Genomic DNA, 15,622 nt, shown 5'->3' with positions numbered 1-15,622 from the left:
AGGTGTATTGGGTTTGGCTGAGATGTTCATTTCCCCATAGCAGCCCTCACAGTGCTGTGCTTTGCACTGGTAACTGAGAAGGCGTTGATAACGCACCAGTGTTTTAAGAGGAAGGGATGGGGGTGGGGGCATGTGCTATTTACATTTCCCTTCTGAGTAACCACTACAGGTGCTGAAGCCCTGCTTCCCAGGAAATGATCAAACATTGCTTGCTAATGGGAAATAAAGAATAAACTTTTTTTTTCCCCCTCTTTGCTTGTGCTTGCGCAAACTTTTGCTTTCTTTTTGCAGTAAACTGCTTTATCTCAACCTATGATTCATTTTCCTTCTTATTTTCTCTCCCCTGTCCAGCTGGGACTGGGGAGTGACAGAGCAGCTTGAGGGCACCTGGCATCCAGCCCAGGTCAACCCACCAGCAGGGAATATATTTCATGAAAACACCTAAAAAACTGGAAAGTAAACCACATCCCACACCTCAAAAATGTCAATAATACTTGGATAAATAAGCAGTAGCATTATGGTTGAAAGTTGCAAAATAATCCTTCCATTGTATTCAGTAATGGTAGACCACCATCAGGAGAAATGGGAAAGAAGGGAAACATCTTGAGAGCTCAGCGGAGACTGCCAGAACATCAGAATTCTCAGAGACCAATTTTCAGAGAAAAGACTGAAAGATCCAAGGGTTAATATTAGAATGAACATACTGAGATATTCCAGCCCCAACCACTCTGTGATTCTTGTAAAAAAAGGAGTTGGAAGCATATTCAAAAGGGCTATAAAGGGGCAGGATACTAATTTGTTCTCCGAGCCTGCTGTGGAGAGAACAAGAAGAAGTGAACTTAAATTGCACTAGGAAGACTTAAATTGAGATTAGTAAAGCTTTTTAATGGTAGCAATAGTGAGGTAATTGAATGGAAGAGTAACAGGCCTGTAGAGTCTCATCACTAAGATGAGATCATATTTTAGATCAGGCTGGATAAACTCAGAATGATTTAAATGTAATTGAGATTAAGTTGGAGCAAGGAAATGGACTGGATGCTTTCTGAGGTCTCTAAGCCTATGATCCATGATACAATAATCATAAACTTTAATTTCCATTTCTGGAATCACTACTTATATTAATTTATCAAGCTCCATCTTGAAATAATTTAGGTTCTTTGTCCTTCCTGCCCTATTTGAAAGGTCATGACAGAATTCAGACATCATTCCTTTGATGACAGAAACCTTGTTCTAATTTACACTCTGAATTCATTCAGAAGCAATTAATATCCATTTAATCTTAAGGCAGGTTCAATTTCAGTAATTCTTTCTTCTTTGTACTAACTCCTGAATGTCTCTTACAAATAGTAATAGATCCTCTTTCTATCTTGATTAAACTGTGCTGTCTATCCAAGGCAGCAAAAGTAGTCAAACTATGGTAGCACAGAGTTTCTTTCAAGCCAATTTGTTTATTTTGAAGTAGCACACTGTATGCAGCAGAAAGCAGGATTTGCCTTTGTAGGGAATGACGCTTCTTGTACTTTCATTTGTATAAACATTCTCTGAAAACAAACGGTGCCAATGACAAAAATACAGCCTGAGAAGAGAATCAGGTTCCAAGGCTTGTAATGAACAACCTGAAAGGGGCTCCTCGATTGGCTTGTGAGGATAAATGCTGAAATACTCCAATTATAGACTCTTGTCTCATACAAGCATGGCTGCCAATGGTTACTTCCTACATATGTCTCTGTTAGATTGCCAACATTCCCATTTGTTTTGAATTAGAACAAATACCCGGAAACACAAGAACAACAGGCTGCTAAACTCAGCCAGATCACAATGAGCCATGAATCTCTTGGCACTAGGAATGAGAATTTCTAACATTACTGCTTAGCAATGGGAATGATGCCACTGCTGGCACCTATAAGTTAAAGCATTTTAACAAAATTGACTTAAACTGCAACAGATGAATTTTTAAGTTAGTGCCTGAGAAATTTCAGGAATTGTTGGTAAAAATATCTTTTGACTTCTTTTGGAGTTTACTTTTTAGCAGCTGCTTAGAAACCTAGACTGTGAAAATAATAAAAGACAAATTCAGTTTTCAAAATGCAGTATTACAGATCCAATGGAAATGCATTCCAAAGCTTCAGAAAGCATATATTCATGAAAATTACATAATTTCAAAGCACAGTTCATTGCAAGGTGGCTTTGTAATGGCAGCATAGGCACACATACAAAAGAATTAAATTACCTCAGAACTGCAACAGTCAGAGGAAGATGCACATCCATCTGAATACAGTCTCGATGAGTTGTGTATCTGTGTTTATTCTACTTTATTTATCCAGAGTTTCTAAACCCACATCAGGTCATTTCTACAAATTTTAAAGAAGGACAGATACATTTTAGAGTACTCACAGGCTAGGGGACAATGTCTTAAGAAATATGGAGAAAAACTGAATCAATGCATCACCACAGTCAGCTACATAAATACCTAAAATAATGTGTTCCCACAACAAAGTCAAATCAAAGGAACAACAGCTGTACAGTACTACCATAATGAAATTGTCAAAAAACTTCATTTTAGCTAATGTCCTTGGTTACTAGATTATAAACATAAGATTAATAACCCTGGTGGATGAGTTGTCAACATCAAAGGTTGAGGCTGGGATGGTAACAAAGCCATTGAGAGGCCCCTGAACAACCTCTGTACATTTTCTTAATGCAAAACTGCAAAGTATAGTGGAATCTCTTGAAGTCATGGATGACAAAAGAGAGAAAAAATCTTGAGAGTTAAATTCATGAATAAGCAATGCTGCAGGTTTTATTGGAACCCAAAAATTGACAAGAATTACCAGGGTTGTGTAATTTTTTTAACTGCTGCTTTTTTTCTTTCTCAGATTTCTTTCTTTTCCTATATCACTTCACCTGCTTGGACATTGAAAATGCAAGCATTTGAACAAATATATTAAAGTGCTCTACTGTTACTAAAGTTTATTTGAATGTGTTTACATTCTCATCTGAAGCTTGACTTTGTAAATTTATAAAATATATCAGATAGCCTCAATACTGAGATTGCAAATATATTTCACAAGCTTTTTCCTCCTTTTATCTCACCAGATTGAAGCAACTCAGTATTACAAGGAAGCCAAGAAATTCAGTCTTCTGCAGTGAAAGTGGTAGTTAACACTGTTTAGGAATGGTCTGCACACAGCCAAAGTTCTAGCTGGCAGAAAGAAGGAAAACCAAAGAAATTATTTTCTTAGGGAAGCTGCACATCCTCATCAAATCTCCACTTTGGGAAAATGAAGGCACTAAATACAGCTGTTCTGAAGAGTTTTTAAAAGGCAGTCCTGGAGAAGTTATTTACACTAAAAAAAAAACCCACCAAGATTGGTCTAGAAGCCCACCGACATCCACACATATAGACTAGCACCCAGCATCCAGTCCCTGAACTGAGTGACAGTCACAGAGAGCCTTGCTGCTGGCCCACAGCTGGATGGACTTTCAGGAGGGGAGGGGAAGGGAAAGGAGGGAGGGAAAGGGAGAAAGAAAGTAAGCAAGCTTCCATTTCATTATTGATTTTATGTATCTTCTACATTTTCTTGTGTCTGTATTAAAACTGAAATGCATATTTTTCCTTTTATCCTCTTCTAAATGCTTAAAATCATATATTCTATTACTAGGTTTTTCACATCAAAGAAAAAGACATTTCATTTAAACTTACAAACTGTTGTCTACTGAACCAATAAAGAAGAAATCCATATTTCTTACAATTTGCCAATGTCTATGACATTTGACTCAATTTTTATCATAGTTCACAGGAGGATACACATTAAACTTCTGAACAACAGCAGGGATTATGTACCTGAGTCAAAGAAATTGCATTTCTCAAAGCACAAGCATTAAAGGAGGGAACAAGAGATTTTCCATTCAGCCTCTTAATATGTTCCCTGGGAAGACAAGCACAGTTCATTTCTTTGTTGTTTTGGCTTTTTTTATTTTTCTTGCAGAGAGAAAATTATAAATGGGAAAATACAGCAGCAATTTGATAATCTCTATTTACTCATGGGAAATAAAATACTTATGTTTCTGAGACACACTTCAAAAGAACTAGAGCTACATTCAAGCTTCCTTTCTAATAAATAATTTTTTATCCTTTAAACAGAGCCCTCCATATTTTTATACGGAGGTGCATTTTTTAACTTATCTTGTAAATATCTAGAGCATTTAAGCTTGAAAACTTGCATTTGTATCTCTCAGCATTTATAAAAATTATTGAGGATGGAGGTAGAATTCATAACTTAGTAGCTTGAGCTTGCTACTTTTTTAAAGTAAGTATCTTTAAAACTTTTCCCAGTTCATTTGAAACAACTTTTCAGCTTTTTATCTAAGATTTTTTTACTTAAAGGCTACCTCTTTCAGAAATACAATACACATACACTGAGTAAGCAAACACCAAACCAGCTGGTGTTAATAAACCATCTGATGGTGTCACCTTTCATAGTTGGGGACTGAAAACTCTCTCACTCTGAGGCATGTTTTCTGTAAGAGTCAGCTTTGGGCTGTCTGGGCTTAACCTGCCCAAGGAGTCGTGTCTGCAAAAAATCACAAGAAAAGGAGGCAGAGTGGACCATGCTGCAAAAACATGACCCTGGTACAACAGGTTCACCAAGTGTAAATTATGGAGTTGTCTTAGTCAAGTTTTCTGACAACAACCACATATCTGAATTCACACCCTCCTGGTAAGCTAAATAGCAATAAAGATGAGCACACAATCTCTGCTTTTGAAAAAGAGCTTCTGCTAACTTTAGATAAACTATATTAAGCAACACCAGCAATTACAGGGCACCTAATAAATACACATCAAAGCTAAGAGGAAATAAATATCTGCATGACAACTGGAACATCAGTGAGAGAGTGATGCTACCCCTTCCCCGTCACGCCAGCTGGGAGCTAAATTGTGCAGGATTTCACAATCTCAGTCAATTTCATTCCCAGCCGGCAACGCCAGCAAATTGCTTTCCAGTGGAGACAGAACTTTACTACCTCGCTGACAGCCTGAATGTTAAAGCATAAAGAGGCAGGCAAAAGGACTGAAAAACTCCAGAAGAAATACAGACAAGCAACAGGGAGACACAGTAAAACACGCAGAGAAATTAAAAGCAACAAGAGTTTCTCCTCCCCACATAAAATTCATACTGACTGGACTATCAAGATTATTCTGTTAGATCCCATAGAGAAAAACAGAAGTATATTAACTTCTCCAGGTTTTTTCATGGAGGGTTCCCAGTCTTCCTTCTGTGTTTTGTCTCCCAGAATGACATAGAACTGTAAATTTTTCTTAAGAAGTAAAGAAATCATTTTGTGCAAAGCCACACCTATGAAAAGATCCACTTTAAAGAGCAACAGTGGTTTTAAGTAAATTTTACCTATTACCAACCAGATAATGAAAGGCTTCATCTTCCCATTGACAGCTAGTTTCTGCTTGCTGCCATTTTATTGAAGAAATCTTCATTCCTGAACAATCATTTATCTAAATATATAATTCTCAATCCAATGCCCATTGTAAGACACATATGAACGGCAGAATGGTAAAGAAAAGTATAGAAAAAAAGTCCAGAAAAAACTCACAAGACTAACTAGACACCATGCTAAGATTATCTTTAGCTTTTTGTGCTTAGAAATTAGTTGGTTAAGTTACAACTTCTTTGGAGTTGAAGCCTCATTTCAAGTTGTCTTCTAAAGGATCTTGCAAGCCACATGCCTGTGGCATGTGAATAAAAGCAAGTTGCTTCCACAAAGCAGCAGCCAATCTTTGCAGCTTTCAGTCCCTCTGCCATCTCACAACCTTAAGTCCAGCTCAGCCATGCACATCCTACCAGGTTTGTAAAATGATTTTCAAAAATGTTTAACATTTGTCAAATTCACTGAGCTGCCCAGAACCATGCTCAATGTACTTTACATGTATCATTTATACATATAAATTATTTGGTTTCCAGAAAAATGGCATATCTAGCAATTGCTGCCCTGCAGAGCCTTGTGCTGATGGTGTGTTACAAATCCCTGGAATCTCGCTGTGGTCCTATTCCTACTCCTGCTGCCAAGCACACTGGCAGCCCCACAGTGGTCCTGCACAGACCCCGTAAAGCCCAGCCCAGCCCAGCCCAGCCCTGCTACACACAGAACAATATTAACTTGTGAAACAGAAGTACATGAAGACCTTTGTTGCTGCAAAAGCTCTATTTTGCCTCAGAGGCATTACTGCTCAGTGTTTCTAGCAATGCTCTCCAGAAGTACACTCATACCACTTCCCTAGCCATCAGTTTAGGGAAGCTAACTGGTTCCTCCTCATCTGAACCACAGGGCAGTTTGAAGGGCCTTGACATTACTACTCAATATGGTTCAGAATGTGACTACAAAGAAAACTTTTTCAGATGTGTAACATCAAAAAAATTTCCTTTATCTTTCTTGGCAGGGATAAGGAATAAAAAGAACTTCACCACTCTTGTCTCTCTCTTGAGGAATGTAACAAAGTTAAGCAAAAGAAGGCAAAGAAGATGTAATGAAAGTGCTGTGGAAATCATTTATTTCTAGTACAGCTGAGTGCTAGGCATTATGAAGGGATCGAGTGCACCCTCAGCAAATTTGCAGATGACATCAAGCTGAGTGGTGTGGTTGACACATCTGAAGGACAGGATGCCATCCAGAGGGACCTGGACAAGCTCAAGAAGTGTGCCCATGGAAACCTCATGAGGTTTAAAAAGACCAAGTGCAAGATACTACACCTAGACTGGGGTATCAATACAGGCTTGGGCATGAACAGATCAAGAGCAGTCCTGCTGAGAAGAACTCGGGGATGCAGGTGGATGAGAGGCTGGACATGTGCCGGCAACATGTACTTGCAGCCCAGAAAGCCAACTGTATCAAGGGAGATGAGTCTGTCCCTCTACTCTGCTCTGGTGAGACCCTTCCTGGAGTACTGCTTCCAGCTCTGGGACCCCCAACATAAGAACATGGACCTGTTGAAGCAGGTTCACAGGAGAGCTGTGAAGATAATTTGAGGGCTCCAGCTCCTCTCCTATGAAGAATGGCTGAATTGGGGATTTTCAGCCTGGAGAAGCCTTCCAGTACCTGAAGGCAGCCTACAAGTATGACGGATAGAGAGTATTTACAAGGGTATCTAGGGATAGGACAAGGCGTAATGGCTTCAAACTGAAAGACAGTAGGTTTAGAATAGATATTAGGAAGAAATTCTTCACTGTGAGGGTGATGAGGCAATGAAATAGGTTGCCCAGAGAGGCTGTGGATGTCTCAACCCTGGTAGTGCTTTAGGCCCAGGTTGACGGAGCTGTGATCAGCTTGGCTTAGTGGTAGGTGTCCCTGCCCGTGGCAGGGATGTTGGAACTAGATAATCTTTAGGTCCCTTCCAATTCAAACTACTCTATGATTCTCTGTTTACTTCAGGGAATTCAGTAATTTCTGAACCATGAAAATACCCTTTGTTTCATTACAAATGCATTGGTCTTCATCAAAAGTGAAATCCACATGTCAGTGTGATGTGCTTACTGCGCTATTAAGAATTATTCTAATTGCTCTAATAACCTAAAGCAATATAAAATACCACAAAAATCACTTATAAAATGTCATACTATTTAGACTAAATATATAACCTGTTCAAAATTATTAATTTATCAATAATGCTGACAACATACATTGTAGCTTTAGAGGAAGAGGGGGAAACACTTAGAACAGATGATGAATATTAATGATGCCTGCCATTTGAAAAATGGCTGACATAAAAATATTAATAGTTCACAAGTTTGCTCGTCTTCAGACCTGTGTGCTGCCAAAATCATTCCCTCCCACAATTTTATCATTCACATAGGTAATGCACCATTCAATAGACATTACTTCAACAGTGTCATCCCAAAGTCTAGACAGTATTTTGCATCCCTGAGCCACTGCAGTAGACAACAATCCTGGCAGCCTGCTGGCTAATAGCCATTCATCAGGTTTAATAGGCCAGTCACTGAAGGTGGAAGTAATACTGGAAATTCACACACTCTTTTGATAACATTTACATCACCCATACTAAAGCCAGATTATGCTTGCTACTGCGGCACTCACAAGAAAAGCAATGAGTAAGTGACATCCAGGACTTCCCATTTCAAGCTCCTTTTGAGTACTCCAACAGTAGGTCATGGCAGGAGAACCGAAGCAATGCTGGCAACAGCTCTTTGCTAACACTCAAAAAACCAAAATGAAAAGTGAGTTCCCAGTTCATCCACAGTATTTGACAGGCATCGTGGCTTGTGACTGCACTGCTGGCATGTCCTAACTCTCTTTCTATTCACAGTTCACAGGATTGAGATTTGTATCTAAATGGCTACAGCCTGGCTTAGTCATCTTGCCCATGCAAAATCACAAAACTTGGAAAATAGAATCAGTTTTCAAGTTTTTAGTCATTGTAACAATGGGGGGAGTTCATGCAAGGAGAAACTTTTTGTTTGGAAGGGCAACAAATGTGGAAGATAAATGCATTAGTTACCCAATATAGACATCACCCAAACTAAATAAATGGAAACAAATAAGGACTTAAAAAAATGTTAAAATTCTAGCCTCACAATTTGTCTTCTCACTTTTGCTCCTATTTCCTCAAATTATCTCTTAATTTTCAAGAACTTAAATAAAAAATGCTTAAATGTCACTTCTTACTTCTTAGTTCATGGGATAAACACACCACAAAAGGCACCTCAGAATATTTTCATTATTTAATGTATAACATGGCCAGATAACTTTGCAGTTAGAGTCCCAAGTACTGAAATTGAAGGCTGAACTCCTACTGATGTTAAGTCTTTTTGATCAGGACTATTTTACTGGAATAAAATTGACGACTTTTGTTCCAGAGCTCATTATGTCTGAGTCTTTTCTCTAATATCACAAGCACTTTTTAGGCACAGGGGACAGCTAGTTCTCAGCTTTTAATGTTAATTATGGTAATCTCTGTAGACATCATCACCTCTTCTCTTAATTCATAAAGGAGGCATAAAATATCAGTGCAGCTTTCTATTACAGTAACATAGGTCACAGCACTCTAGGGGGGTTTTGTGACAGCTTACTCTTTAAAGCCTTTTTTATATTTCAGTAATAAAAAAATTACTTCAGAATTACATTAAAGACAGAAGGGTATTTTATTTTGTGAACGAATTAAAACCAGTAAGTAAGAAGAGAAAATAGAGTAAAAATAAATAATAGCACTCCCACTTGTATTTTTTTTCAGTTGCATAATTCAAAAGTAATTCTGATTTCATATTGAATCAAACATACTCAACCGGCTTATTGTTTTTCCATCTCAATTAAAGATGCACATCAATCAAGACAATGCTTATTTTCTTCATTGGAAGCTCTGTGCTCCATCAGCAGAACACTGCTCTAGTGCCTTCAAAAGGTAAACAAGAAGCATCTGCATTTTGCCCTGGATCATTCGTCATTCACTAACTTACCTACATTATCACTTAGTACAAATCAGGAACACACAGTTTATGTGATGCTCCTGATCCTTCCCACTTAACACTTAACTTAGGTTATAACCTACATTACTATGGCAATGCTGAAGGCAACTTGTCTTACCAACAAGCCACAAAGCACTTGTAAAGACTACATCATAAATTAAGTTTCATTTGCAACCATCAAGAAACAAAAATAGTATTTCCAGGCACAAGAGTCAATTTTCTTTTATCTTTAGCTTTGTCTTAGGGGAAAAAAATTAGAGACGTGATGATAGCAACACATTCATCAGCTTCATAATGTCCTGGATTATACCCAGTTACAGGAATCACTCCATAAACACATAATATTAGCATTTGATAGCCTTAATACTTAAATACAAAAAAAGCTACTATAAAAATGGTACCTCAAAAAACTGTTGTCAGCACCTATGGCTACTCTCATGCAGTAGCTCCCCTATTACAGATCATGCATTTCCCTCTAAAATACTTAGCAGCCATACAATACTTCAGTTACAGATTAGCTATCATTGTTTTTTGAGGAATTCACTTATAAAATCCTGTTTTGCTGCATTTTACATGCAAAGCATGTAAAAATTATTTTCCTTCATCAGATTTGAGAAACATGACTCATAAAAAGCACACATGTAAAATTAGTCTGAAAATAGAAAACTGTAACTAGAAGGCTTTTCCTATCCGATATATTCATTTCCACAGCACCTAATTCTGCCAGCAAATGCCATTGTCTCCAATGTTATTGAAGTATTTTGTAATTTCAAATGTCACTCCCCCTCTTGGTCTTATTCAATGCCTTTCTTCTGCAGAGGCTTTTATATAAATAATGAGGAATATAACATCTCTGAATTAGGAACTTCTACCTTTTATAGATGGAACTGAAACAGAGATAATATGCCCCAGATTTACAACTTTTCTGAAGTCATCTTCTCCCAGAAAAGATTACCCTAACTCTAATTCAATTTAAAGGCATCTTACTGTAGTAATATCTAACACAAAAGAGAAACTGAATGCTGGGGTTGTTTTCCTGAATACGATTTTGGCTTTATGTGTCTTTATGTGTCCAAAACAAGTGACTACTAACACCATGGAGGTATCAGTCATGACTCTCTAGCTCTAGGAATACTCCTTTTCACACTTAGAAAAAGTTAATTCAAATCGTACTATGCTCAAAAACCACATCATACATTCTTCTACCCAAATGACCAACACAAAATGGGTTTTCTAAATATAAGGTTAAACGTAAACTCACTGACTTATGAGAAATACATCTATATAAAGTAAGAAAAATCAGATTCTTAAGGCATTGTCATCAGGCTCAGTATGATTCAAAATTATTTTTGGCCAAAAGCAGGATCTTCTCACCCTGCAGCAGCCCATTTAAAGTAGGAGCTCATGTTTTATGAAGCAGCAAGGTGGCAGCAAAACTCAAAGCAAGTGTTTCTAATTGTTGTGATTAGGCAGAAGACAAGTAAAATCAGTCTCAGGTTTCATGTGCGAGGTCCTTTTGACAGAGAAAAACCTATTCTCTCCAGCTAATTCACATATGGCAATCCTATTAAGTCGGGCAACATAGAGGAGAGGCTCACATAAAAAGTTTTCTTTGATAAATCACTTATTACCAGCCTCCAGCATTCTGGATTTTTGGTTATAAAGCTCCACACAGTACTGCTGCCTCCACTACAGCGTGGAAAAAAGTAATCTTACTTGGAAAACAACGATCCAATCATCCTCTAAGCTTTTAACTCTTCAGGCAGAGGGACTGGCTTTTTGCTTCTGTTTGGGTATTTTGTTGCTTGGAGGGAGGGGAGGAGGGGGTATGGAGGTGATTTTTTTTTCTTTTTTTTAATGATATTAATCTTCGTAGTACTCCTGAATCAATAAATGCATTCAAAAATAAAGACATTTTCATCAGCTTGCTTCAGTTGCTTTGCTAAAAAAAAAAATCTAAATTAGCCAATATATTTGGGCTACTTTATTATAGCCATCAGAATGGTGAATCCGCCAACTATTAAAGATTAGAAAAACCATTTAAGGCTGTATATCTTTAAAGTATTAAAAGTAATTACAGAACAAGACTGTTACAGGGTATGCTTACTTAACAAAGCTCCAAGAAATGAGATAAGAACTACTAAGCCATACATAAAAAGTTGCCTTTCAATGAAGGTATATGTGTGTAAGAGGTGAATGGAAAGGGAGTTCCTCATCTGGAAAGGACTACAGAGCTCAGAAAATTTTCTTCACACATTTTTCAGGAGAATTTGCAGCTTTTTACCTAATTTCTGAAATATATAGTCACACAGATAAGGCAGCATTAAATGGATCACTGTTGGCTCTGGAAAGGAAGATAAGTTAGCCTTTGGTACTTAGATATGCACTTTCTGACAGCTGTTTTCTTTCTCAAAACATTTCTCTGCCAAACAAAGATTATTTGGTATTGACAAACCTGTGCTTTGGAATAAACAAGATTTTTCTCTGATAGGATGTTGGAAACATGCTTAAGATCCAGATAACTGTAGTCTGTCAGGTGTATTATATGACTTGAAGGGGTTACTAATTGCAGTTGCTGCCACACATGAGTTGCCATGTGTTATACTTAAAGTCTCAGTGCTAGAACATATACTTTTGTTTCCCAGCTTTTCTTCAGTAAAACAATCCCAAACCAAACACATAACATACATGCAGTTTTACATGTGTATATAGACAAGCATTTGAAAATTACTATCCAGAAATTACCACAAAATGTTTTCAGATATGATGCAACTTAACACACCTGTATAGGGCCCAGGTATCCTTGAACTCAGGATCTCTCCTTATTATTAACAAAAGTGACATTTAATTGCAGGAGATGCTGAGCCTTTGTTAAATTTTACTGTTACATACATACAAACAAACATTCACTACTTCAAATGCAGTTTTCTGATGTGCCAGTTCAGATTGTGTTTGAATATTTGATATCAGTCAAACTCCACACTTTTCTTTTACCTGGAGTAATGGATAGCTTGCTGTCCTGCAATATTAAAATAGAAGTCAGTTGTATGTTTCATCTCATCAGTATGTCCAGAGACTTCAATCCAGTGTGCTATTGGGAGGCAGTAAACTCCATCTACTATGTTGCTCTGGTTGTAAACACAACTTCGGTCGTGATGGGGCCCATTACCTAGAATAGAAGAAAGGATAATTGCAGGCTGTGTATCTGGATAATCTTCCAAAAGATTTGCTGGGAGGTTTGAACTGAACATTTAAGGCCAGGAGTGGTGTTTGCTGCCTCTTCAAACTGCATTTCTCGTAACATTATTAACATCTTAAATAGCACTAAGCGAAGCACTGCCACAAAACAAATGTTCAACATTAAAACAAGTTTTTGCTAATTATTAAAAAAAACCCCAATCATAAACCCCCTCCCACTTTAAAGCTGTGTAAGACTCCCAAATCACTTAAAATTCCAGGAATAATTAATTTCACTTAAGTTCCTCATTTGATGTTTTGATACTATGTGACCTCAGCATTTAATGCTCTCTCTGTGTGATCTCCCTCTGGGGGGTCTATCTTGCTGTGGCCCAAGGTCTAGCTGTGACATGCCACAGTAACCTCAGCTTGCCCTTGGCTGACTACTAAGGAAGATGCCAAGATATGGCAAAGACCTCAGAGAAAGTTCAGAGGACAGCCGTGCAAGGTCAGAAAGATAAAACCAGAAACAAAAGTAGGACTGGCAACATGGGACTTGTTATCAGCTTCAGGATTTGAGAGGAAAAACATCTATATGGAAAGGCATCAAATCCCAAAGAAGGTGGCAGACAGCAACCTAGTAACAATGAAGACTTGTTTCAGGGAGCAGAAAAGGGTAGCCCCCCAATCACCTCATGCACAGCTGCCTGGCCAGCAAAGACTCTTCAGGCATCCTGACACAGACCAGACACATAGAGATGCTTAGCCTAGGAGCTCATTAAACCCTACCTGTCTTCTATATTTGCTGATCAATAATCACTTTGTTGCCTTCATATGAATGTATCACTTAGGGAGTCTGTTCATACACATTAAAAGTTGCCCAAAGTGACCTGTAGAGAGATGGTCACATCTGCAATGGTGAATGACCACAATTACCTAAAACAGCCTTGTTTAAAGTAAGAAGTTTTTCTTATAGTTGTCCACTAATATTCATTCCCCTTCCTCTTCTCTTACAGCAATAGTGTGAGCATTAGTCAGAAAACCAATTTTAACATCATGCCAGAGTAAGCAACTTGAACTGGGTCATGTCATCAATCAAAAGGTTATCTGTCCTCCAAAAATACAGTATATGTACATTCTCCTCCCCTATTCTTACATACTTACTGTAATACTAATTGCATGTAGGAATAATTATTTTGCAGATCAGAAGTGACCTAGTCTGTGGCTTGCTTAAGCCTGTTACACTTATACATTATTAATGATGTTAAAACATTTCTGAGTAAAATTATGCCCAAAGGAATATCTTCAATTTCACATTGCATGTAAATGCATGACCAGTTTCCAAGCACTACATTAAGGGAAATTTGCTAGACCAAGAGCATTTGGGGAGATGTACTAATGCAATGATTAGAGAGTAAGATTAACACTTAATACTAAAAATCAAACCATCTCCTTATTTCCAGATGACATGCAGCACGTTTTATCATAATTGTGAAATACTATTATTTACCAAAAAGAAAAATAAAATACTAGGCAGTAAGCTATTTTCCCTTCCCACACTGCTGAACCATTATGCATCACATAGCTTTTGATAAACAAGGTGAGGAAAATCAGTGCACAGCTTCAAAAGCTACAAATTTTACCACTATATTTTTATCTCATATTTCTAATTGTTTACATACTCTTACCACTTTTAAACAAAATGTGAAGACAGCAGTATACATCACCAACTACAACACAGTAATAAAGTCCATGGGTGTTTATGACATTTAACTGACTTCATGTATTCAGCAAAATATTCCCACAAGTACCACATCTTGCCTTCCCCATTTTACTGTCTGACAACTGTCTGTAGAGATGCACATCAACATGGCCCTTCCCTGCCACCACAAGGCTGTATCTGATCCTGCCCCCCACCTGCCCACAGCCTCAGACTCAGCTGTGCCCCAAGGCAGGTGCCCAATGCTTAGGGCTGTAGTTGCCCTGGTGTCCCGGCTGCCTGTTCCTGACTGCCAGTCCTTTGAGGTGTCCCTGCAGGTCCCAGTCCCCAGGGAGCCGCCAGACCTCACTGCACCATGAGATTTGATCTCTGGCTGACCCAGTTTTTATCTCTGCCTTTTATGCTACTCCCAGCTCTGTTTTCCCTTGTACATGAGTGCCCTTGTACCCACTCTGGCTTCCTCTCCTACTGCCCCTTCCATTGCTCACAGCTGTTCCTCCTCTTGCACCAGGGTTTCTGCAAGAATTTTTGCAATTGCAATCTACGATCTCTCCCTCCTGCTTAATTACTCCTTTCCTGTAGGTGCTAGTCAGTCCTACCAGACAACAAACCCTCACTCTTGTCTTCATGACCTCAATTGCACCACAATGCACTTTCTACTGCCATCTGCCAGTTTTACTGCCCATCCTCCTTCTCCAACTTTTCCAGCTTTAGTTATTGTCTCTTTTTTGCCTTCCTTCCTTCTCTGTGGTCTGCGTTCTTAAATGGCCATAACCTCCTTGCCTTCTACCCTTATCACCTTCACCATCATTAATTCTCTTACATAGGCTACAACCACATATGGAAGTGAGGACAAGAGTAAACTGCTATGAGACGTTTGTTTTATTTGTTCCTTCAAACAAGTTTTGTCAAATCTCATTCTGAAAAGCTTTCTTCTGTAATCATCATTTATTGCTGTTGACTTTTCTGCACCACTCAACCTCACCTTCCCACTGTGGCCTACAGTCAAACAAATCTCAAAAGGTATGTTTCTGTTTTGCATTTAATAATTAGATAAACAGTAACAGCTTGCATTCAAAGCAAATATCATGAGAATTGCCTAGCTCTTTACTACTGTGTCTTGGTTTGAGATAAGCAACTGCCAACCCCCCCCAAGCACAGAGAGAAAAGCCTCCCTCCTAACACCAGGGAAAGGGAGGAGAAGAGAGGGGAAAGAAAAAAACACTTCAAACTG

At 38.3% G+C, this 15,622-nt stretch overlaps 1 protein-coding gene across 2 annotated transcripts in view; it reads right to left on the bottom strand.

Moving 5' to 3' along the window:
* Positions 1-15,622, bottom strand: part of EPM2A (EPM2A glucan phosphatase, laforin) — a 41,683-nt gene that overhangs the window by 12,559 nt on the left and 13,502 nt on the right. For both annotated transcript variants that reach the window (XM_071549377.1, XM_071549378.1), the window contains exon 2: positions 12,486-12,660. In XM_071549377.1, coding sequence (XP_071405478.1) covers positions 12,486-12,660 — 175 coding nt within the window. The remainder of the gene's footprint in view (positions 1-12,485; positions 12,661-15,622) is intronic.

This window comes from Pithys albifrons, chromosome 2 (assembly GCF_047495875.1).
Source record: "Pithys albifrons albifrons isolate INPA30051 chromosome 2, PitAlb_v1, whole genome shotgun sequence".
In the NCBI taxonomy this organism is placed as follows: Eukaryota; Metazoa; Chordata; class Aves; order Passeriformes; family Thamnophilidae; genus Pithys; species Pithys albifrons.
This window is presented reverse-complemented; position numbering and strand designations above follow the sequence as displayed.